The sequence below is a fragment of the Phaseolus vulgaris genome, chromosome 4 (assembly GCF_051622355.1).
Source record: "Phaseolus vulgaris cultivar YP4 chromosome 4, ASM5162235v1, whole genome shotgun sequence".
Classification (NCBI taxonomy): Eukaryota; Viridiplantae; Streptophyta; class Magnoliopsida; order Fabales; family Fabaceae; genus Phaseolus; species Phaseolus vulgaris.
Genome location: NC_143501.1, coordinates 10,890,423 through 10,913,313, shown reverse-complemented (window position 1 = coordinate 10,913,313; position 22,891 = coordinate 10,890,423). Strand labels below are relative to the sequence as shown.

Here is a 22,891-nt window from a genome sequence, read left to right as displayed (position 1 = left end):
AGGTGAAACTTATCTTCTTCTCTAGTATCCTTGTTCACAAATGTAACTATCAAAAGGGTCCAAGCATTATCAATGCAACCTAAAAGGTGTTGAGATAAGTTACCTGTTACTACTCACAAGTCGCTAAACTTCATACCAACTTGTTACAAACATGTTGAGATTAATCGCGAGCTATGTATCAGATTCTCACAATTCCAGAAAAATTGTACTGTTACCAGAGCATGACCAAATCTGATTGTGTTTATCTGTGCGTTTTCCAAATCATAATTTGAAAATTGCAGTCAGGAGAATTAGAAATGGCAAAATCAAAATGGTTTACTGGCTATTTCTTGGAAAGAATAGTTTCTGAAACCAACAAAAAATTGAATCTGATATCTCTTTCTTTTCACATAATTAACAAAACGGTTTGGTAGTTGTTTGTTGCTATATACTATACAAAATATCTGTGCTTCCAAGAATTATGGGATTCATTTAGTTCAGTAGCTTCCTAGCAACATGTTCTTAAATTTAAGTAATGAACTTCATTTCTTGGAGAACTAAAGTATAAAGTAGAACATTCAGATGTGTGACAAAGTTAGGCCAAGCTCAACTATGCTGTTAAACATCATTAAGAAAAAACATTAAATTATTAGAAAGTAAATTTCAACCCACAAGAGGGGGATGCAAGGAGAATTGAGTTCTTGAAGTTATTTTAGAACAAAATGACACAACACAACACAACAGCTTATTCATTAGTTCTCATCCATTCATTTCCAATGAAGTCCGAAAACAGAAACCAAAATTACAGGAAGATGAAATCTCAAAATGCAAAAACAAATGAAAGTTTGGTTTAAGTACAAACAAACAAAGTGGGAAATTTTGGAGACTTAGTAGCCTGGTGGCTTGTAGGCAATGAAACTGATGCACTGCACTTGACGAACGTTGTCAAATCCAATGATACGGATGAAACCATCGGGGTGAGCAGTCTGAGCCTCGTAAAGCTCCTTCAACACCTGAGAAGAATCAGTGCACCCAAACATAGGCAGCTTCCACATCGTCCAGTACCTTCCATCATAGTATCCAGGTGACTTGTTGTGTTCACGGTACACGAAACCATGCTATCAACACACATCAACATCAAACACAAACATCAACATCATTCATTCATTCATTCATTCATTCATAAATTAACCATAATAACCCTTTCAATTCAATTCAACAAATTCACCTCCAATTCGAATTCCAAGCACGGAACCCATCCTTTCCGAAGAAGGTAGTCTACTTCCTTTGCCAATTGTTCTTTTGTCAGGGGTGGCAGGTACGAAAGAGTCTCGAACTTCTTCTTCCCAACTGTTGGCCACACCTACTCATTTCATTTCCATCATAATTCAGTTAACAAACTAACTAACCAACCAACTTCCAAATCTTCACATTTTCCTATCACATAAATATCTTCTCTTACCTGAATGCATTGCACTCTTCCACCGTTGTTCGCAACGGAAGTAATATCATTGTTCATCTTCCTGCTTGGGAACCCTCCCAGGGACTTCAGCCCAGTGAAAGGAGCCACCATACCGGCACCGGCACCGGCACGGTTAACGGTCGTCACAGCGGGGGAGGAGATCATTGAAGAAGCCATTTCCTTCTTCTTCTTCTTACTTCTGAATCACTTGCTGTTCTGCTGCTAGATGCCCAAGCTTCTGCTCCTACTTGCTTTATATAATACTATCATTTGTATAGTACTGATCCAATGGTGTGAGATGGAGGGGATTGCTTGCTGAGATGTTACAACCGTCGGATTCTATAAGTGATGACATTACAGCATACTGGCCACACGAGTCAGCAAAATTTTGAAAGCTAGCCTTATCCTTAGGTACCATGTGGAAGTGACACGTGGAGGAGCTCCATTATCTTATCTCTTCCTTGGAAGAATGTAAATGTGTGATGCTGGTGGAGTTGAGGTTATTTGTGAGTAGTTTGCACTGTGCCCTCATTCCATATTTACCTTACATATTTTGTGACCATTTCTCTTTTATGGTGAATACCCTTTGTCCTTTTCCTACAGTAATGTTTTATATTTTAAAGGTGATTTTGAATTAAAAAAAATAAAAATAGAACCATATCACTCAACTGACACTCTTATCCCTTTTGTTTTATAGCTGAAAACGTGTTTCTCTCTTCAGCTTACTCTGGCTGATTTTTATAATATTACTAAAAAAGTTCATTAGTTTGCATGTTATCTGCTAGATTTGTTTAGCAAGAATTGCAATGTAGATAAGCAAAATATGTATATGGTATAGAAGGGGTAGTAGATGATGGGGCTTATCATTCTTGGTTGATTAATGACCAAGCATACATTTTGAAAACATAATATCCACAAATAGCTATGGTCATCAGTAAATCCATGCACTCAACCAAACAATTCACAACAACCTTATCTTAAAATACATTCCATGAGATAACTATAAAACACAATATTCAAAGGTATTAAATGAAGTTCAAAGAGTGTGATACTGTTATAATTTAGCCTGGCAAAATATGACAAAAGCCACTGCCAATAAAAGAAATAGGCGACAAATTTTCGGTATGGAGGTTCATGACTGGAAAGCTGATAGTTTTAGATAAAATTGGTTAATGGTTGAGAATTGCACCACTGGAAACTGTAAAATTATCAGCTAGTTCCAGTGTATTTTCAAAGGATTTTAGCACGGTTATGTTCTTGCAAATAGACTTATTACTCTTTCTTCTGAGTTACATCTTTGTCTGGTTGTAATGATTTTTCTTATTCATACATCCCCACAAAACAAAAACAAAACACTTCATGCTTTTACTACTATTCAACTCAGTTAATTGTTCAAACCTTTTTTTTAAAAAAAAAACATGTATTGAAGGTGAGTATGGAATCATAGAATATATAAAAAAGGAACCATTGGGCATCTAGCATGATTGGTGTGCAGAAAATATCAACAGAATACAATTTTCAAATTTACTAACACAACCCTATAGAAATCCTTCATCATTGACAGCCAATTTATATCTCTTTTAATCATTCCTTCCCATTTAAAATCATGCACCTCCCACATACTTCCTCCCTCTTCAGCACCTTCTCAATGCACTGAATTCCTTATTCAAACAAAACCATTAAAATTTTACAATAAGCAATCTTTGAGTTATGAGGACGGGTTAGATGGAGGTCGAATTCCAAGACTCATGACGAGAAAGTAGTAAATTTCTGCATGTGTTACCAATGTAAGAAGGAAGGTCACACAAGAAAGTATCGTCCTTAGAGAAAAAAGAAGGTTTTAATCCTGGTAGAAGGTTTGGGTTTGGTAAACAATCTATATCTGGTTAAACAACTTTGATTGAAGACGATTATGAATCATCAAAGGTCCCTTTGGTGTCAAGTCGTGCTGATGGTTGTGAATGGGTCATGAACTCTAACTGTTTGTTTCACATGACACATAGATGTCTATGGTTCCAACAGTTTGCAAAACTTGAAGGCAGATATGTTCCTTGGTGATAACAAGTTTTGTAAGATGACTGACATTGGAACGGTTAAGTTTTGTCTGCATGGTGGAAGAGAATACTAGAAGAAGTTAAGTATATATCTATCATCAAACAAAACTTAATATCCCTTGGTGAACTTCAAAAAAAAAGGTATTATTCAAAATATGAAAGGGGTGTTAAAGGTGTTGATGGGGCCATGGAGTCATGAAGGGTGTAGGAAAGAATGACTTGTATGTCTTGAAAGGTGTTGCAGTATCTGAGTTAGTCTCTATTGCTGAAAGGATTGTCTACTCCAGTACAAAGTTATGGGACAAAAGGTTAGGACATGTAAGCGAGAAGGACTTAGTGGAATTAGACAAACAAGGCTTGTTGGGGAGTGATAGATTGATCAATTGGCATTCTGTGAAGACTACATCCAGGAAAAACCTTGTAAAATCCATTTTAGTATGGGTCAACAAAGGACGAAGAGGACCATTGATTATGTTCATGTTGATATATGGGGTCTATCTCCTACTCCATTATACTTAGGTGCTAGATACTTTTTATTGATTGTTGGAGGAAGTTATGGGTTTACCCTCAAAACATCAAAGACGAAGCATTTGAGAACTTCAAAAGTTGGGAGTTTTTGCTGGACAATCAGATAGTAGACTATAAAGAAGTTCATAATCGATAATGGTTTTGATTTATTTTCTGAACTATTTAAAACCTTCTACATAGAGTAGGGTATAGTGAGACATCGAACGATTGTACAGACTCTTCAACATAATGGCCTTGCATAAAGATTTAATAGGACTATTTGAAACAAGTGAGGTGCATGACATTCAGTGTTGGAGTTGCAAAGAATTTTTGGATTCAATCTAATATTATTGTTGCATATATGATAAAACAGATGTTCATCAACTGCTCTAGACATGAAGACTTTTGAGGAAGTCTGGTCAGAACATCCCCCAACCTTGATTATCTGATAATATTAGGTTGTGTTTCCTATATATGCTTATATTAGACAAGGTAAACTACATGCTTGTGCTATTAAATGAATGTTTCTTGGTTACCCAAAAGGAGTGAAGGGACACTGTTCTTGTCGGTTGATTTGATTGCCTTCGCACTTCTAACGATGATCACACGCCCAATTCTCTCTGCCTTCGTTCGTGCTTTCTTTCGATCGAACACCTGAAATTACAAAGACAAAGGGGCGCCCTAGAGGTCGTTTGCACTTCGACGCTCAAGTCAATACTGGGGCTAGGAAACACGAAAAATCTTAGTCGTAAAGCTCTGTGTAAAACTGTGTGTGTATCGCGTAAATGTTGTGTACCTTGTTAGGTTTATTACTGCCCTTTATATAGTCTAGGGTTTCCGTTGTTTCCGCCACCCACATTTAGGGTTTCTGAGGGTATGCCTTAGCGCCGCTATCACCCACTCTTAAGGCAATCTAGCGTGTAAGGCTCCCTTACTGGAGTGCAACCTTTGACGGGATGACCACTTAGGTACCAACTTGTGCACCTAATCTCTGGGGTCATCCGTCCTGGGAGTGCCCTAGTTGTTCATGTGTCATGCATGCATGCTACCCCTGGAACGTAACCCTCATGGGCCTTAGCACTTCTAGTGGTTCTTTACTAGTGTGACGCCTGAATGCGCTATGCACACCACACACATGGACCCCTCGTGATCTAGGTTTCTCCCTACTGATAACTGGTGTGTTGTCTGGGATCCACCTCTCGTGGTCCAGCTTCACTGTTTGAGTCACCGATGTCCGATGTCACGTCGCCCTCACTCTACTGTCGAGGACACATCAGCACATCTTGGTGATCGACGTCTGACCACTCGTCGGCACCCTAGGCGTGTCATGCGAGGCACTGGCCCATGCCGCTTGTGGGACCCAGCATACGTGGCCTACCTCTACTAGCGGTCAACAACATCCGAGGACTGGTCGGTACAGACACTTTTTATGATCTTTAAAGCCATTATTCAAGAAGTGTATCATTAGCATAGACGTTTTCAATGAAACTAAATAGACTTACAAATCATAAGTTTTTTGAATGTTTATCGTGTTGATAGTAGTGATGCAAAGAAGGCTGACATTTAGGTGAAGTTTAGTAGACGAGACGAGTCTGAAGTTGTTAGACCGTCTAATACATCTGAAAATGATATACGCTTAATTGATGTGTATGAAGATGATAAACATTTTTTACATCTATTGAAGATTAACATCTTAATGACTACAAATTATCCAAACTTAGAGCTAGGAGATCGATTAGAGCTCCGAAGAGGTATGGTTATGTGGAGTTCATTGCATACTCCTTGGTGGTTGCTAGTGAGGTGCTAAAAGATGGACCTTTTAGTGTATCGCCTACCTTAATAAGAAAGGAAAAGATTGAATGGTTAAATGCCATGAACAAGAAGATGAAGTTACTTCATCTGAATAATACATGGTCTCTAATTTGTAAACTCAAGGGTTCTAGGTTGGTAAGTTGAAAATGGATTTTCAAAAGAAAAATCCAGGAACTGACCAACAAAAATTCAAGGTGAGACTAGTGGTTAAAGGTTTTACACAAAGGGAAGAAAATAATTATAATGATGTTTTCTCTCCTCATGAGAAACACATATCCTTAAGGATGTTATTAGCAATTGTTATAAAGTTTAACCTTGAGCTTCATTATATTGCTACTATATGTAAACGATATTTTGATAGCAAACAATAGTAAACCTGAGGTACAAAAAGGTTAAAACAGAGTTGAATAACGAGTTTGAAATGAAGAACATGGGAGCTTCTAGGAAGATATTGTGGATTAAGATCATCATATGACGTGATTTGAAGCGTTTGTACTTGTCTGGAGAGACCTATCTCAGAAAAAAACCTTGATAAGTTTGGCATGAAAAACTTAAAACTTGTTTCCACTCCTCTTCCTTCCCACTATAAATTGAGTGATGAGCACTTTCCTAATATAGTGGAGGAACAAAGTTATAAGTGCTGAGGATAAGTGAAGATTTCACTAAACTTTCATGAAGAAGCATTTGATGAAGACAACATGTTTGAAGTTATATAAAAATTGATGGTCTTAGTTAGGTTAGAGTTGTTTAAGTAGCCTTTTGGACTTTGATTCAATCTCATGCCTCATAGTCATGGTGATGAACTTAAGCACAAGAGTCTCTTTTAAGAAACTTGCTCAAAGCTTTTCAAAACTATTTTACTGCACAAAAATTTAACCTTTTGTTTTATAAAACAATTGATTCATTTTACACTGCACAAAAATTGTTTGGATATCTTCAAAATTCTATTTTGTTCTTAAAATCAATTTTGTTCACAAATTCAGTTTTAACTAAATAATAGGGTGGTTATGTTACCACCAAGTGTTAGTGGAGCCCAAAAATCTGAATGAAGCTCTACAAGACAACAATTGGATCTTGGCTATGCAAGAAGAGTGAAATCAGTTTACAAGGAATGAGGTATGGTCTCTGGTTCGAAGAACATTTGAGATGAATATCATAGGTACTAAGTGGGTATATAGAAACAAAATAGATGAACATGGGATCATCACAAGAAACAAAGCAAGGTTGGTAGCTTAAGTTTATAACCAAGAAGAAAGAATTGATTATGATGAGACCTATGCTCTAGTGGCAAGGTTAGAAGCAGTCAGACTTCTCTTAGCTTTCTCATGCATAAAGGGATTCAAACTATTTCAAATGGATGTCAAGAACGCCTTCCTAAATGGTTTACAAAAATGAAGTCTTTGTTTCATAACCCCCTAGTTTTGAAGATCATAAATTTGCAGACCATGTGTTCAAACTCAAAAGGGATACGGACTCAAGCAAGCACTTCGGCAATGGTATGAAAGATTGAATGATTTTCTACTATCAGAACGATACAACCGTGGTACATGTGACAACCTTATTCATTAAGAAGAAGGGTAAAGACATTATACTTTTACAAGTATATATGGATGATATCATTTTTTGTTCATCAAATGAAGGTTTATGTGAAACTTTTGTAGAGGTCATGAAGAGCAAATTTGAGATGTCTATGATGGGGGAACTTAATTATTTCATTGGCCTGCAAGTCAAACATCTAAAAGATGGGTTCTTTATAAATCAAGCCAAATACAACAAAGATCTTTTGAAGAAATCTGAGATGGATCAGTGCAAAGCAATCAACACACCTATTTCTACAAGTTGTCATCTTGATCAAGACCCTGCTGGAAAACCGGTTGATCAAACTAAGTACACAGGTTTAATCAGTTCTTTATTGTATCTAACAACTAGTAGACCTAATATCATGTTTGTTGTTTGTATGTGTGACAAGTTCCAATCTGCACCCAAGGAATCTCATTTCAATGTTGTTAAAAGAAATCTTAAGTACTTACAAGGAACAAAAGAAGTTGGTATATGGTATCCATGTAATGTGTCTTTAAGTTTGGTTGGTTTTTCTGACTCAGATTTTGCTGGTTGTAAAATAGACAAAAAAAAAAAACACAAGTGGAACGTGTCGTATGCTTGGGTTAAGCTTAATATCTTGGCAATGCAAAAAACAAGCGTTTTGTTGAGGATAAGTGAAGACTTCACTCAACTTTCATGAAGACGTGTTCGATGAATACAACATGTTTGAAGGTGTATTAAAAATGTATTTCATGGTCTTAGTTCGGTTAGAGTTGTTTAAGTAGCCTTTTGCACCTTGATTCAACCTCACATTTCATAGCCATGGTGATGAACTTAAGCACAAGAGTCTCTTTTAAGAAGCTTGCTCAAAGCTTTTCTAAATTGTTTTACTGCACCAAAAATTTAACCTATTGTTTTATAAAAAAAATTGATTCATTTTACACTGCACCAAAACTGTTTTGATATCTTCAAAATTCTAGTTTGTTCCCAAAATCAGTTTTTTTCACAAATTCAGTTTTAACTAAATCAAAGGATGGTTATGTAACCACCAAGTGTTTTTTCAAAATATAATCTACTCTTTCAAGCTTCAATTTGTTGTTTTATAACAGTTATCAAAATTGTTTTGAGAAAGTTGTTTTGATTTGAATCGTATAAAAATGGAGCTTTATCTGAGTTCAAATTATCCCTTGTACATGCAGGGTGCATATAGTTTTCAAGTGTTTTCATTTAGTTTTTCAAGTAAGCTTAGTTTTTGAAAGTTTTTCTTAAAAACTTTTAAGTGTTCTTGTGATGGTTCCTTTTGGCTTGGGATTCAAGGTTCTGTCAAGTGTTGCAGTTGTGAGGGTCTTAGTTTGAACTCCTTAGTTTGCAAATAAAGTGTTTTCTTTCCTCTTGTAAAAGTGTTTGTGTATGTACTTCTTGATAGAGTTTCTAGAAGTAAGTGTGTTGTTGGAATAGTGTGTTTCACCTTGTAATCTTGGTTCTTGTAGGACTCAAGAACTAAGTGGTTTGTAAAGATTGTTTTTGTTTTAGTTGAATCCATCTTGGTATAAGGTGGGACTGGATGAGACTCTTGTTGAGTGAACCCGTATAAAATTGTGTGTGTCATTCTCCTTTCTTAATCACTATTTTAAAATTGTAATCTGAAAATCTGTGATGAAATAAATCTGTTGTTTCGGAATTGAATTTGTTGTTTTAACTGCTACTGGGTTAAATCATATTCTGTTTTTCAAGAATCTAATAAGACTTTAATATTTCTAAAAAGTTCAAGGTATCTTTAATCCTTGACTGGGTAATACGTGATTTAAAAATCAGATAAGCAATCTTGTTCAAAATTTTATCATATCAAAAACCAATTTCAAAAGGACTATTGAAAAGTGCTTGTTGGATTTATGTTCTTTTCTTTAAAAAATCTTTAACAAAATTGTTTCAAGTGGAACAATCTGAACTAAATGTTTTTAAAGGTACTGTTTTGGAAATCAAAATTAAAGATCTTGAATCACTTGTTTTTAATCTTCGAAGTGTTCTTTTGTTAAGTCATTGTGTTCGAGGTTTAACATTGTTTTCAATATTTTCTCTATATAAAGAGTAGAATTGATAAGTCAAAAATAACATCTGTTGATTTTAAAACTAATTTGTTATATTTCTGAAACTGCTTCCTGAAACAAGAAAATCAATATGTTTTCCTTTAAATCAATTTGTACTTTTTCTCTCTGGATTTCTTAAATAGCATTTTTGCGAATATTTTCCTAAGTACAATTCACCTCCCCTCTTAGACTTAGACTCTCATTATCTCAACAATATGAACGGTCTTCCATATGCTAATGTCGTTAGTTTTGTGATGTAAGTTATGGTCTACACAGGCCCTGGCATAACTTATGACGTGACGATTGTAAGAAGGTTTATGTCTAATCTTGGACGAGCACATTAGCAAGATCTTAAGTGGATCCTTCATTATTTGAAAGGTTCACTTGGAAGAGACTTAGTTTATGGTGGAGCTAAACAGTCTATTGGATAAGTTCCAACATAATGGTTTGTTGACTCAGACTTTGTTATGTGTTTAAATACTAGAAAATGTATCATTGGCTATGTGTTCTATGGTACTACTATTAATTGGAAAGTCAGTCTCCATAAGGTAATGGCTTTGTCAACCATTGAAGGAAAGTATATTGCCATGACATAAGTTGTGAAAGAAACTTTTTGGCTTAAGGGTCTAACCAAGGACCTGAGGTTGTAAGACTAGGTTGTAACAGTCTACTGTGACCACAATAGTGTTATACATGAGAGAACGAAGCAAATTGATGTCAAACTGAATTTCTCAAGAGAGTAGATTGGCATAGGATCTTTGAAGGTCTCAAAATATCATAATCCCTCTAATATGATCAAAAAAGTTTTTCTTAGAAGCAATTTCTTTCATTATCTGAATCTAATCCAATAGAGAGGTGACTACACTTGTAATGGGCTTAAGGAAAGTGAGTGCTTTATCACTCAGAAGATTTGTGGTAAACTAAAGTAGATATTTGTGAAGATTTGGTTTAATAAAAATCTATGTTCAAGATTCCTATATCATCTAAAGATTAGAGTGTTTATTGGTTCAAGATTATCTATCTTTACCAAAGCTTCTAACTAGACTCTCTACTACATCAGTTTGACTTCCAGTGTTAGTTGGTGTTTCTCAATCACTACTAGAAAATCATTAAACAAAAACAAATTTTATAGACAAAAAATAGTTAGTTGTTATATCGACTAAATTAGATACTATTTTAGAGACTAAAAAAGTTATTGATATCTAAATTAGTTTCTATTATTTATAAATAGTTTCTAAATTTGTATCTAATTAACTACCAATTATTTAGGTTCTAAAGTTGGTATCTAAAATCTTGATATCTAATTAGTTACCAATTTGGAAACTATTTATCAATAATTGAAAGTAATTTAGATACCAACAATTTTTAGTTTCTAAAATAGTATCTAATTTAGTTAATATATAGCTAATAATTATTTTTGTTTTCTAAAATTTATTTTTATTTAATGATTTTTTTATAATAAATCGTAACTGAATCACTATGCATATGCACGTGACTTTACAACTATTTGACGCATCCTCTTTTGGAAGTTAGTTAAACATATTTGTATGTATAAATAGGACCTTGTAATGAAAAAATATCTTCAACTTATAATTAAAATTTTAATAATAAAATAAATTTTATGTTGATATTAAAATGTCAGTATAACTTAGATGTACGTTAGTATAACTGAGATGTACGTAATCTTTTATTTAGACGCAGTTTACCAAGAAAGACATTTATAATTTAAATCTCCTATACTAGTACAAAATTTGAAAACAACGACCATTTATTTAGTGCGGCTTTGCGTTTAAACGCATTTGTAAAAAACGCGGTGGCCTTTTTGTAATTAAATTGATTTACAAATGCGGTTCTAGGGTAAGACCGCATTTGTAAATCAATTAAAATGAATTACAAATGCGGTCTTTACTATGACCGCAGTTGTAATTCATTTTAATTGATTTACAAATGCGGTCTTACCCTAGAACCGCATTTGTAAATCAATTTTACCCTAAAAATAGAAGCGCGCCACTGGTTTTCACTTTCACTTTCGTCTTCTCCGCTCTTCGTTTCAACGTTCTCAGCTCTCTCCGCTTTGCATTGTAAGTTTCAGCTCTCTCTGCTTCAACGTTTGTTTTCGTTTTCGTTTTTGTCATTGTCATTATTCACTTCCTTGGCATTGTCATTTCGTTTCCTTACTCGTTTTCTGCATATAGGTGGTTACTGTTCTATTGGTTCGCTGGTTTTTTCTGCTCCGCCATCGCCACTGCTTCCGCCACCGCCTTCGCCTACGCCTTCGTCTTCGTCTCCGATCACCATCAACCTAAAGGTTGGTGTTGTATTTATTTAATATTTTGAATTTATATTTAAAATTTTGAATTCATATTTAATATTTTGAATTTTTATTTTTCTGTATTATAATATATATTTAATTAATAACTAATACAACTTGGAATGTATAACTAATAACTAATAATTTATATATTTGTGTGTATTTTGAATTTTTGTATTATATAATTTCTATTTTCTTAAATTTATATTATATATAAATTCTATTTTTGTAATTATTTTTATTTTTTGCACTTTCTCTTTACATATCTTTCTTTTTTTCCCTGGCATCATTTATTTTTTATAATTGTCACTTTAAACTACTTTTACTTAAATAAAAATGAATATGATATTAATCTTTATGGAATTATAATTCTATAGTGTATTAAACTTTGTTCTAGAATTTTAATTTTAGAAGTGAAATATTTAGTTAGTTGTTAATTACATTTTAATAAAAGTTTTATGTTATGTTAGTTATTGTTACTTTTAGAATAGAAATATCGTGTTTGGATTGAGTCCGGGGGTGTTCGACCCTCGGCAAATGTGTGAGATTGAAGAGAATACTAATTATTAGAAAATCCTAACTATATTCCAGAATATATAATGGATCGAAGTTGGATTAATGTTGTTCGTATAAGTGATGAGTACGAAAGGGGAGTAGAGGAATTTATACAATTTGCGCAGCGTAACGCGATTATTAGTGGTCATGATGGAGCAAAGATCAGGTGTTTGTGCGTTAACTGTTTGAATGGAAGGATACTGGATGTGAATATCATGAGGGAACACCTGCTATGTGATGGGTTTCTTCGATCTTATACAACTTGGACATGGCATGGTGAATTATTAAATTTACCACGTGTTTACGTAACTGAAGAATATGTGGGTTCTACCATGGATGAAGCAGTACACGATGATGGAGATGATGATCGATTGGAGGACATGATTCGTGATGTGGGAGCTGAGTGTTTTGCAAAAGCGCATGGATATGAAAGTATGTCAAAAGATGCAGAGACTCCTTTGTATCCTGGATCAACTAACTTCACACGGTTGTCGGCGGTGTTAAGATTGATGAATTTGAAGGCAATAAACGGATGGACTGATAAAAGCTTCACGGAATTGCTCCAGCTGTTGAAGGATATGCTTCCAGAGGGAAATAGTCTACCTAATCGTAATTACGAGGCAAAAAAGATTCTTTGTCCAATGGGTATGGAGTACAAAAAGATACATGCATGTCCTAATGATTGTATATTATACCGGAAAGATTTTGAATTGTTGAAAAGTTGTCCGAGGTGTGGGTTATCACGTTATAAGTTGAAACAAAAAGATGATGATTCTATTGATGACATGGAAAAGCATGGACCCCCAATGAAGGTTATGTGGTATCTTCCCATCATTCCAAGGATGAAGCGTTTGTTTGCAAACCCAGACGATGCTAAGAATCTTAGATGGCATGCAGATGAGAGGAAATGCGATGGCATGTACCGACATCCAGCTGATTCTATTCAATAGAAGAAATTTGATGATGACTTTCCAGAATTTGGTAAAGAATCAAGAAATATCCGACTTGGTTTAGCTACAGACGGAATGAATCCGTTTGGTAATATGAGTACAAATCACAGTTCATGGCCTGTATTACTAGTTATTTACAACTTACCTCCTGGATTGTGCATGAAGCGAAAATACATGATGTTGTCTATGATGATATCCGGTCCGAAACAACCAGGGAATGATATTGATGTTTATCTAAGTCCCCTAATTGAAGATTTGAAGTTAATGTGGGACCAGGGTGTCGAAGTATTTGACGGATTTGCTAATGAAACTTTCAAGCTTCATGCCATGTTATTTTGCACCATCAATGACTTTCCGGCATATGGTAACTTATCAGGTTATAGTGTTAAGGGTCACAAAGCGTGTCCAGTATGCGAAGAAGACACTGCTTCTCAACAATTGAAACATGGAAGGAAAACAGTATATCTTCGGCATCGGAGGTTTCTTAGAAGTCATCATCCTTACCGGAGGTTGAAAAAAGCCTTTAATGGACACCAAGAGGGTAGTGGTCCACCAACTCCATTAACCGGTGTTGAGGTTTACGAAAAGGTAAATAACATAGACCACACCTTCGGCAAGTCCAAAAAAAAGTCATCTGTGACAAATATTTGGAAGAAGAAATCAATCTTCTTTGATCTTCCGTACTGGTCGAGGTTAGAAGTCAGACATTGTATAGATGTAATGCATGTTGAGAAGAATGTGTGTGATAGCTTAATTGGTACACTTCTTAACATTAACGGGAAGACGAAGGATGGTCTAAATGCTCGTTTAGATTTGATTGAGATGAACATACGCGGCGAGTTGGCACCCATACAAATGGGTAAGCGTACATATTTGCCCCCAGCCTGTTACACAATGTCAAAAGATGAAAAAATTAGTTTTTGTCAATGTCTAAAGGGTGTGAAAGTGCCACAAGGACATTCCTCAAATGTGAAGAGTCTAGTGTCAATGCAAGATTTGAAGTTAATTGGGTTGAAGTCTCATGATTGTCACATCTTGATACAACAATTGTTGCCGGTAGCTATCCGTGGGATCTTACCAAAAAATGTTAGACACACCATAACCCGTTTGTGCTCATTCTTCTTTTCCATCTGTTGTAAAGTCATTGATCCCTCAAAACTAGATGAACTTCAAAATGAAATTGTTGTTATCTTGTGTGAATTGGAAATGTTTTTTCCTCCGTCTTTTTTTGACATCATGGTTCATCTAGTGGTGCATCTGGTAAGAGAGGTTAGATTGTGTGGACCAGTGTACTTAAGATGGATGTATCCTGTTGAGCAGTATATGAAAATTTTGAAAGGTTATGTGAAAAATCATTATCGTCCAGAGGCTTCAATGATTGAAAGGTACATAGCTGAAGAAAGTATTGAATTTTGTTCAGAGTACATGACAAAAGCAAATCCAATAGGTGTTCCAGCTAATTCATGGCACCACAGGCGTTCTACAAGTAAATGTTTACGTGGTGTGAATATTGTAAGCAAATCTCGATCAGAAGTCTTGCAAGCACATTTGTACATATTGAATAACACAGATGAAGTTGTACCTTACATAGAAGCTCATAAAGCCATTGTGAAGGCAAATAACCCAAGACAAGCAGAGCAATGGGTCTTGATGGAACATAATAGAACTTTCATGCCTTGGTTTAAAGATGAGGTGTTCAAGGATTCAACGGCATCAGAGACCTTGACTTGGTTGGCTGCTGGATTGAAGTTTGATGTCATTTCATGTACAGCGTACGAAGTGAATAATTGTATATTTTACACGAAGTCCCTGGATGAAAAGAGTACAATTCAAAATTCTGGTGTTACTCTTGAAGCCGAGTCAATGCAGTTTTCGACTTCGAAAGATACAAATCCAGTACTTGGATCAATGGCATACTATGGGTTTATAGAAGAGATATGGGAGATTGACTACACTAAGTTTTCCGTTCCAGTTTTCAAGTGTAAATGGGTTGATAATAAAAGTGGGGTTAAAATTGATGAATCAGGATTCACACTAGTGGACTTTCGAAAGATAGGGTATCGAGATGAGCCATTTATAATGGTTCAACAAGCATCTCAGGTTTTCTATGTGAAAGATCCTACGTCAGAACATTGGTATGTCGTTTTACACGGGAAAAAACAAGGGGAAGCCATAGATGATATTGAATATGGCGAAACTCGTTCATTCACACCAATGATAACTAATAAAGATGACGATGTACTTGATGATGTACATGCAACCCGTAAAGACCACAGTGAAGGAATTTACATATAAACATTCAACCCACATGCAACATGTAAATAAACATTTATAATTTTATGTATTATTTTTATATGATTTTAATTCGATGCACATTAACTAATGTTTGTTACCTAATTTTTTTAACAGAGACATGGATGACGACCAGACTCCAGTCAGACCTCGATCTGGGCGAGGTAGTAGAGGACCTACTAGATTGAAGCGTCTTGCATTGAGACGTGCTGCTGGTGAGAAGACACATGTTGACATTGACGTCAACACTGGAGTGGCTTTTGGTCCTAAGGCAGATGAGTTTATGAGCTATCTTGGAGTTGTTTCTCGTGAGAGGCTCTCCATTTTGATTAATTCATGGGATGAGGTTTCAGAGGTTGATCGGAACATGCTATGGGAGGATGTTCTGGTAAGCTTTACATTATTATTGTTATCATATAATGCTTTTTAATATTGATTAATTAATTTTAATTTCATGATGTTATTTTGCAGGCAAACTTTGACATTCCTGATGTGGAACCGCTTCGATCAAAGATATTATCCAATATCGCACTTAAATTTCGTACCTTTAAGTCAAGACTGACATCGAGATACATTTTTGGCGACCTTAAAGACGAAAATCCATGTTTAAAGTACCAACATATTGATGAAGAGACATGGCGTCTTTTTAGAGAAAGCCGTGAAAATGAGGCTTGGATGGTAAGTGAAGTAACTTTTTTGTTTATATAACATTAATAAGTTTATCTTATTTACTTCAGTTTGTTTATTTCAATTATGACAGGATCGTCGGAAGAAAGCTCAAGAGATAGCTTTGAAGAATCTTACCCCGCACGTTATGTCTCGTTCGGGGTATAGAAAACTTGAGCAAAAACTGATGGTGGAAAAGGAGAAATCTCAACAGGGGACGTATTCTGAGAATGTGGAAACAGGGGTCACTTCTCCTCCACCACCTTTTCGCCATGAAAAATGGAAGAGGGCCCGAATTAAAAAGTCCGGTGCACCAAGTTCTGAGCAATCCGGGGTTATAATCGAAAAAATTGTAAGTTATTTTTGTTATTTTCAATTTTTTTAAAGCATTAATTATATTAATGATTGAAAATATGATTTTTGTGTACTCTTGCAGGATTCCTTGGAATCCGACGGTACATTTGTTGCTGAAGGTCGTCACAATATCCTGGTTGAAGCAATTGGACGACCTGAACACTCTGGTCGTGTTCGTGCCGCTGGACAAGGGGTCGGAATTAAACTTTATTTTGGAGGAAGGAAACTCAAATGAAGACTAAGTTACGTGAAGAAATAATGGAGGAGATGAGAAAGGAGACTGATTTGATGTGGCTGGAGATGAAAAAGGAGAATGATCGAATGCGACAAGAGTTTCTATCGCAACAAGTTTGTGCTGAGCCGATTGAACCCCTTGTTAGTCCCACTCCCAAGAGCACAAAGGGGAGTTGTGCGGCTCCTCCAACATCAGGGGATGATATCAATGGGCAGACAGAGGATTGTGAGCTACTGGTAGTGGGCGGCAAACTTCCTCGGGTGGTGGCACTTGGAAAAGTCTATAAAAACGCCACCACCTTACATAACGTTCCTCTCTCCCCTGATGTGGCGAAGGTAACTGTTGAAAAAGTACGATTTCCTGATGCTCGTGTTCCACTACCTTCAGATGAGGTAACCACTGTGGTCGATGCATTTCAGACATTCATTGCCTGGCCCAGAGAGCTCATTCGATCTATGCCCGAACCTCATGTAATAATTTCGTTTCATTATATTATTTTTTATTTATATTTATATATTACATATAATTTAATACAAATGTTGTTTATCTTGTAGGAACCTTTTCAGCCACCAACTCCGAAAAAGAAGCGTGAGGTTCCAGTTGACGATCCTATGGCTTCCCTACGTCTCATTGCTAGTCAGATTGGCAATGATCCTTTTCCAGTTCCGTGGGATAATACATTTTTTCAAATCAACACTGAACTGCCACTGATGATTTACAACACAGATTTATCAGAATTTATATCTGGGAACCAGGAGCTCAATATAAGTATAATTCAATTTTTTATGATGTAAGTATCTTTACCTATTATTCAATTTACTTTATGTTAAATTATTATTGATTATGCTTTAACTAAAAACTTGTAGGTTTTTGCATAGAGTCTGTATCACTGAGGGGAAGGAAAATATGTATGGATTCGTAGATCCTGCATATACTAATCCCGTTGGACCAAACTCAACTGAGACTCAAGCATACATCACTAACATCCTGGAAAAAGAGGGAAAACAAATTTATTTATGCCCTTACATTAATGAGTAAGTTTAATTATATGTCATCAATTATTATTATTTCATGTTTTAAATATTTACTAACTCTTTTCAATGATCATATAGGCATCATTGGCAGTTACTTGTCTTATCAATGGTTGATAAGACTGCTGTGTGGTTCTGTTCCCTACACAAGAAGATGCCCACAAAATTTAAGGATATCATTGATACGTAAGTATAGTATAAACTTAACTTTGTATATGTTACTAATTAACCATCTACTAACGAGGTTTTTTGTATTAACCAGTTCATGGCGTGGATATAACATCCTAAAAGGTCGATCCAGTTCAAATAATTTGAACTACATAAGAGTAAAGGTTTGTAATTTTTTTCTTTCTCTATTATCATTGTTTATCAATATACTAACATATTACTTTTTATTGAATTATATAGTGTAATAAACAACCAGGAAGCTATGAGTGTGGCTATTACATTATGCAATGGATGATTACCATTATAAGACTAGGTGTTAAAACTGGTTGGAAGGAGGTATATGTTAAATCATTTTTATAATTCTTGAACATATATATATCTAGAAACTAATTTATGTCAACTTTGCAATGCAGTTATTCACAGAAGAAACACCAATGAGTGAGGAAGGCATTTCATATGTTAGAGATTCTTGGTCCACATACTTCATTAATTTTTATAACTCTAGCATAAGTAAACAACATTAGTGGTTTTATTATATGTAATTTGATCACTTGTAAATGTACATTTTGATGATTTCAATTGGTTACTACATTTTTGTATTTGTCTGGCTGAGTTTAATCATTATGCAGGTTATTTAAATATATGGTTTCTGCACAAAACAGGATGTACCAAAAAAAAAAAAGCACTATTTACAAATGCGGTCATTTACCAAGACCGCATTTGTAAATAGTGAATTCGCATTTACAAATGCGATCTTAGTAAATGACCGCATTTGTAAATAGTGATTTATGAATGCGGTGTTTACCAAGACCGCATTCATAAATCCTAAACCCCAAACCCACTCCCTAATTCAGAATAATATACAAATGCGGTTACCTAAAATGACCGCATTTGTAAATGTGATTTATGAATGCGGTCATAGGACCGCATTTGTAAATTCCAGATTTACAAATGCGTGTTGATCAAATGCGGTTCTATGACCGCATTTGTAAATTTAAAATAGCCGCATTTGTTTAACTTATCTACACTAGTAGTTTGAAGGATCTCCCTTTGAAATGTCAAGATTTCAATTATTTTTTGATTAAATGGAAAATTGCTACTTTAGTGGCACACACTTATCCAACCTGCTTTCAGAAATCAATCTTATACAACTCATATCTGACACATTTTCTTACATAAATGTATTAGGGACAACATGACAATAACATAGAATGGAAAAGTATAAATAAAGTCAAACAAAACTATATTTTAATATACTGTTTATATTTTATTAATATCTGAATTTCTAATTTTAATATAGATCATATTCATATTGATGGACCATCTTCATCATTGTATCATCATTGGTCGATAATCTCTAACATAAATTATTACAAAACATATCAATATCAACTTAATATTAAAATATTATATACAAGTTATGATAATGATTGTTTCTCTATCTGAAGAAATAATATATAAAAGTTTAAAAATAAAACGGTCTGGATTTAAAGCATACATATTTTAGATCCAACTCAACTCAACTAAACCACTTTACAAGATAAGAGTTATTCTTTATATAATTATTATAATATTTTTTCATATGACTGGTGGATTGGTATATATAATAAAAATATAATGAGAGTAAAGGAGACAAAGAATCAGAATTCTTTATAGACAGCTGCACCTTGCATGTACTTTGGAACACAAAGTTAAAATTTAAGATATAACAAAGAAATTAAAATCCATCCAATAGATTTCACATTTAAATTGTTTCAAACAGTGCTGCATATGACAAGAGTTCTTAATAAATGGTGGGAAATCAAGTGTTTGGATGCCACAAAATGTGATAATGTACTTAACTACATACAAAGATCCAAAAAATAAGAAATATAAGTGAGTACAAGTGGGGATGAGCAGAACAGAATAAGAAAAAACAGTGAAAAAGGCAAAACAAAAACAGTGATTACTGAATGATAAGACTAAACTTATGAAGCACACTGATTAGACAATTTTTTAGTAACAAAATTCTCGAATATGATCAACACATGTAACAGTACTTACCAGTTCACTGTGTAAAACTTTGTTAGTTTTACATGCATTAATCACTAGGGTCTATTTTGACAAATTATTTCATAAACATTTTAAAAAGGAAAAATAAGATAAAAAATTGAAATGATTTTTTTCATAAAGCGATTATTAATTATGCATTATATAAACTATCTCACATAACTCTTTTGAAATTTTTATTTTCAACTTATATTAATTCTTTGTTCTTATTTTTCTCTTTTAATAATATTTAGGAAGAAACTTGTTCAAATAAATTGTAAAATTCACTAATTTATTAGTGTAAAAATTGTGTTTAAGGACAATTATACAAGGTCGGTATCAAAATGCAATGACATTTTTGTAATTACGGTAAAGATATAGGCATAAGTTCCTTTACAACCGACGCCTTTAGTTAAGAATAAGCTAAAAGGTTCTGGTTATAAAGGGAATTGTCACCTATTTGAGGAGAATAGGAGTTGATTCCCTTTATAACAGGTTAGCATGCTCTTGAATATAGGCACTAGGATTTTAGTAAACAAGCATCGTCTATAGTCATTTTTTTTGTGATCTAAGTCTCTTCCACCTATATATATTTACTTTATTATATTAAATTATTGATTACAGTGTACATAATTACTTGTAGGTATTTGTCTGGAGTTTTTATTAATGAGGGAAAACAAGATGTCTATGGATTCTTTGATCCCCAATTAACTAATCCAACTAGAACTCAGAAAGTTCAAACTCAGTCATATACTTTGCCCCTTATATTAATGAGTAAGTTCAGCTAATATAAGTCATCAATTACTAGTATTTCATTTTTTAAAGTTTTACTAACTATTTTCATGGATGATGCGGTGGTCACTGACAGTTACTTGTGCTATCGGTAATTGATAGCATTATTGTGTGGTTCTGCTCACTACACAAGAAGCCATTGCAAAATTTCAAGCAAATAGTTAAAGTATAATTACATTATGAACTTACCTGCATATAATACTTAAACGTCTACTAACAAGGTTTTTTTTATTCATCAGAACATGGTGTGGATATAGCGTACTCAGAGGTAAACACGGTTCAAATTGTCAAAAGCTAACATGCACTAGTGCAGAAACATAAAACAAATGCGGCTATTTCGAATTTATAAATGCGGTTTTATAGCCGCATTTGATCAACACACACTTGTAAATCAAGAAATATAAATGCGGCTATATAGCCATATTTATAAATACCATTTACAAGTGCGGTTATTTGCTTTAACCGCACTTGTATATGCCAAATCATTAAAAAAAAAAATTTAAAACATCGTCAATCTTGTGTGAAACCAACGTTGATGAAGAGTCACCGGAGCGCCAACAACGGTGGCGGCAGCAGAAGCGACGACGGACAGGGAAGCAGCAACGGAGCAAACCAAAAAATCCACAAGAAACCATGAAGACAATGAAAGAGTACTGAGCAATGCGAGAAACCAAAATATGTAAGAAAAACGAATGTCAGCCAACGAAACAGTGCTTCGAGACCACCAATGCAGGGAAAAAAACATATATAACAAAAACGAAAAACATTTATGCATATATTTGTGAAGATGAAGAGGAAGAAAGAGAGTTCAAGAAACTTACATTGCACAAATGGAATGTAGATGCAGCAGAAGGAGACGAACTCAGAGTGCGAACGCGAAACGAAGGCAAAGACGAGAAATAAAGTTTGAAATTGTGTGTGGCGCGCTTCAAAATTTAGGGTAAAAAAAGGATTTACGAACGCGGTTAAAGGTAAAACCGCATTCGTAAATCAAAATTTGATTTACGAATGCGGTTATTCAAATAACCGCATTCGTAAATCAAGCGCTTTGATTTACAAGTGCGGTTATACAAATAACCGCATTCGTAAATCAAGTGCTTTGATTTACGAATGCGGCTATTCAAATAACCGCATTCGTAAATCAAAATAATTTCAAAAATGCCACCGCGTTTTTTACAAAAGCGGGTAGTGCAAAAGCCGCACTAAATAAAACATATCATTTTCTTCTTTTTGCACTAGTAATGGTTGAATCTAAATGTTTGTAATTTTATGTCTTCTTATCTTCATTGTTTGTCAAAATATTAATATTAACTTTTAATTAATATTGAATTGTAGTGTAATAAACAACCGGGAGGCTATGAGTGTGGCTACTAAGTTATGGAATGGATGGTTACCATTATAAGGGTAGACATTTGAAAAGATTGGGAGCAGGTAATAATATTTAAATTATTCTTTATAATAAAAGTATATGTACCTTAACACTAATTTGAACTTATTTTGAAATGTAGTTTTTTATGGATGCTCAACTACTACCTTTGGAAGCATTGGACTATGTAAGAAATGCTTGGGCCACATACTTCGTTAATTAATTTAGGATTAGGAAAGCTAATGAATATTACATAGGTTTAAGCGATATAGCATGCTTCTAATGTATAGGAATTAGACAAATAGTAATATTTATTAGTGTTTGTAATTGATTTATCAATATCTATAATTTGATTGTTTGAAAGAATGTGTATCTAGCTGGTTTTTTTAAATGAACAATTTAATTAAGAGCAGAAAACGCATAAAAAAAATTAACTAAAAAACAAAATACCATAATTAATGGCGGTTTTTGCCAAAACCGCCATTTAAAAGACACTATAGACAGTGGTTTTGGTCAAAACCATTGTTTATACCCTTCTCTGGATATGCTTTGACCACATTTGATGTGCCTTGTACACTATGGTTAGTTAAAATAATCACCGCCTAGTTGTGTCTCATACATTGCAATTTTGAACCGCCGTCTATAAGTTAATAGTAAAGACTACGTGCTGATAGATTGCCATTACAAAACCGTTGTCTAA

General features: G+C 34.5%; 3 protein-coding genes across 4 annotated transcripts; 2 read left to right on the top strand and 1 right to left on the bottom strand.

Moving 5' to 3' along the window:
- Positions 1 to 702: 702 nt before the first annotated feature.
- LOC137836350 (ribulose bisphosphate carboxylase small subunit, chloroplastic 1) lies at positions 703 to 1,674 on the bottom strand. The gene is made up of 3 exons (XM_068645081.2): positions 1,442 to 1,674; positions 1,208 to 1,342; positions 703 to 1,097 (listed from the first exon to the last, which is right to left on the bottom strand). Exons 1-3 carry the CDS (start codon positions 1,616 to 1,618, stop codon positions 867 to 869), a joined length of 543 nt encoding a protein of 180 aa, XP_068501182.1. The 5' UTR covers positions 1,619 to 1,674; the 3' UTR covers positions 703 to 866.
- A 10,020-nt stretch (positions 1,675 to 11,694) lies between these two features.
- Positions 11,695 to 16,383, top strand: LOC137836422 (uncharacterized). Of its 2 annotated transcripts, XM_068645139.2 has the most exons (3): positions 11,695 to 11,751; positions 15,669 to 15,939; positions 16,023 to 16,383. In XM_068645139.2, the coding sequence occupies exons 2-3, from the start codon at positions 15,673 to 15,675 to the stop codon at positions 16,257 to 16,259; spliced, it is 504 nt and encodes a 167-aa protein (XP_068501240.1). In that variant the 5' UTR covers positions 11,695 to 11,751; positions 15,669 to 15,672; the 3' UTR covers positions 16,260 to 16,383. The 2 variants fall into 2 exon arrangements, with proteins under 2 accessions (XP_068501240.1, XP_068501241.1); XM_068645140.2 differs by lacking the exon at positions 11,695 to 11,751 and having other exon boundaries at positions 15,081 to 15,939.
- An 859-nt stretch (positions 16,384 to 17,242) lies between these two features.
- LOC137836420 (uncharacterized) lies at positions 17,243 to 17,844 on the top strand. The gene is made up of 3 exons (XM_068645138.2): positions 17,243 to 17,276; positions 17,361 to 17,596; positions 17,673 to 17,844. Exons 1-3 carry the CDS (start codon positions 17,262 to 17,264, stop codon positions 17,842 to 17,844), a joined length of 423 nt encoding a protein of 140 aa, XP_068501239.2. The 5' UTR covers positions 17,243 to 17,261.
- Positions 17,845 to 22,891: the final 5,047 nt, after the last annotated feature.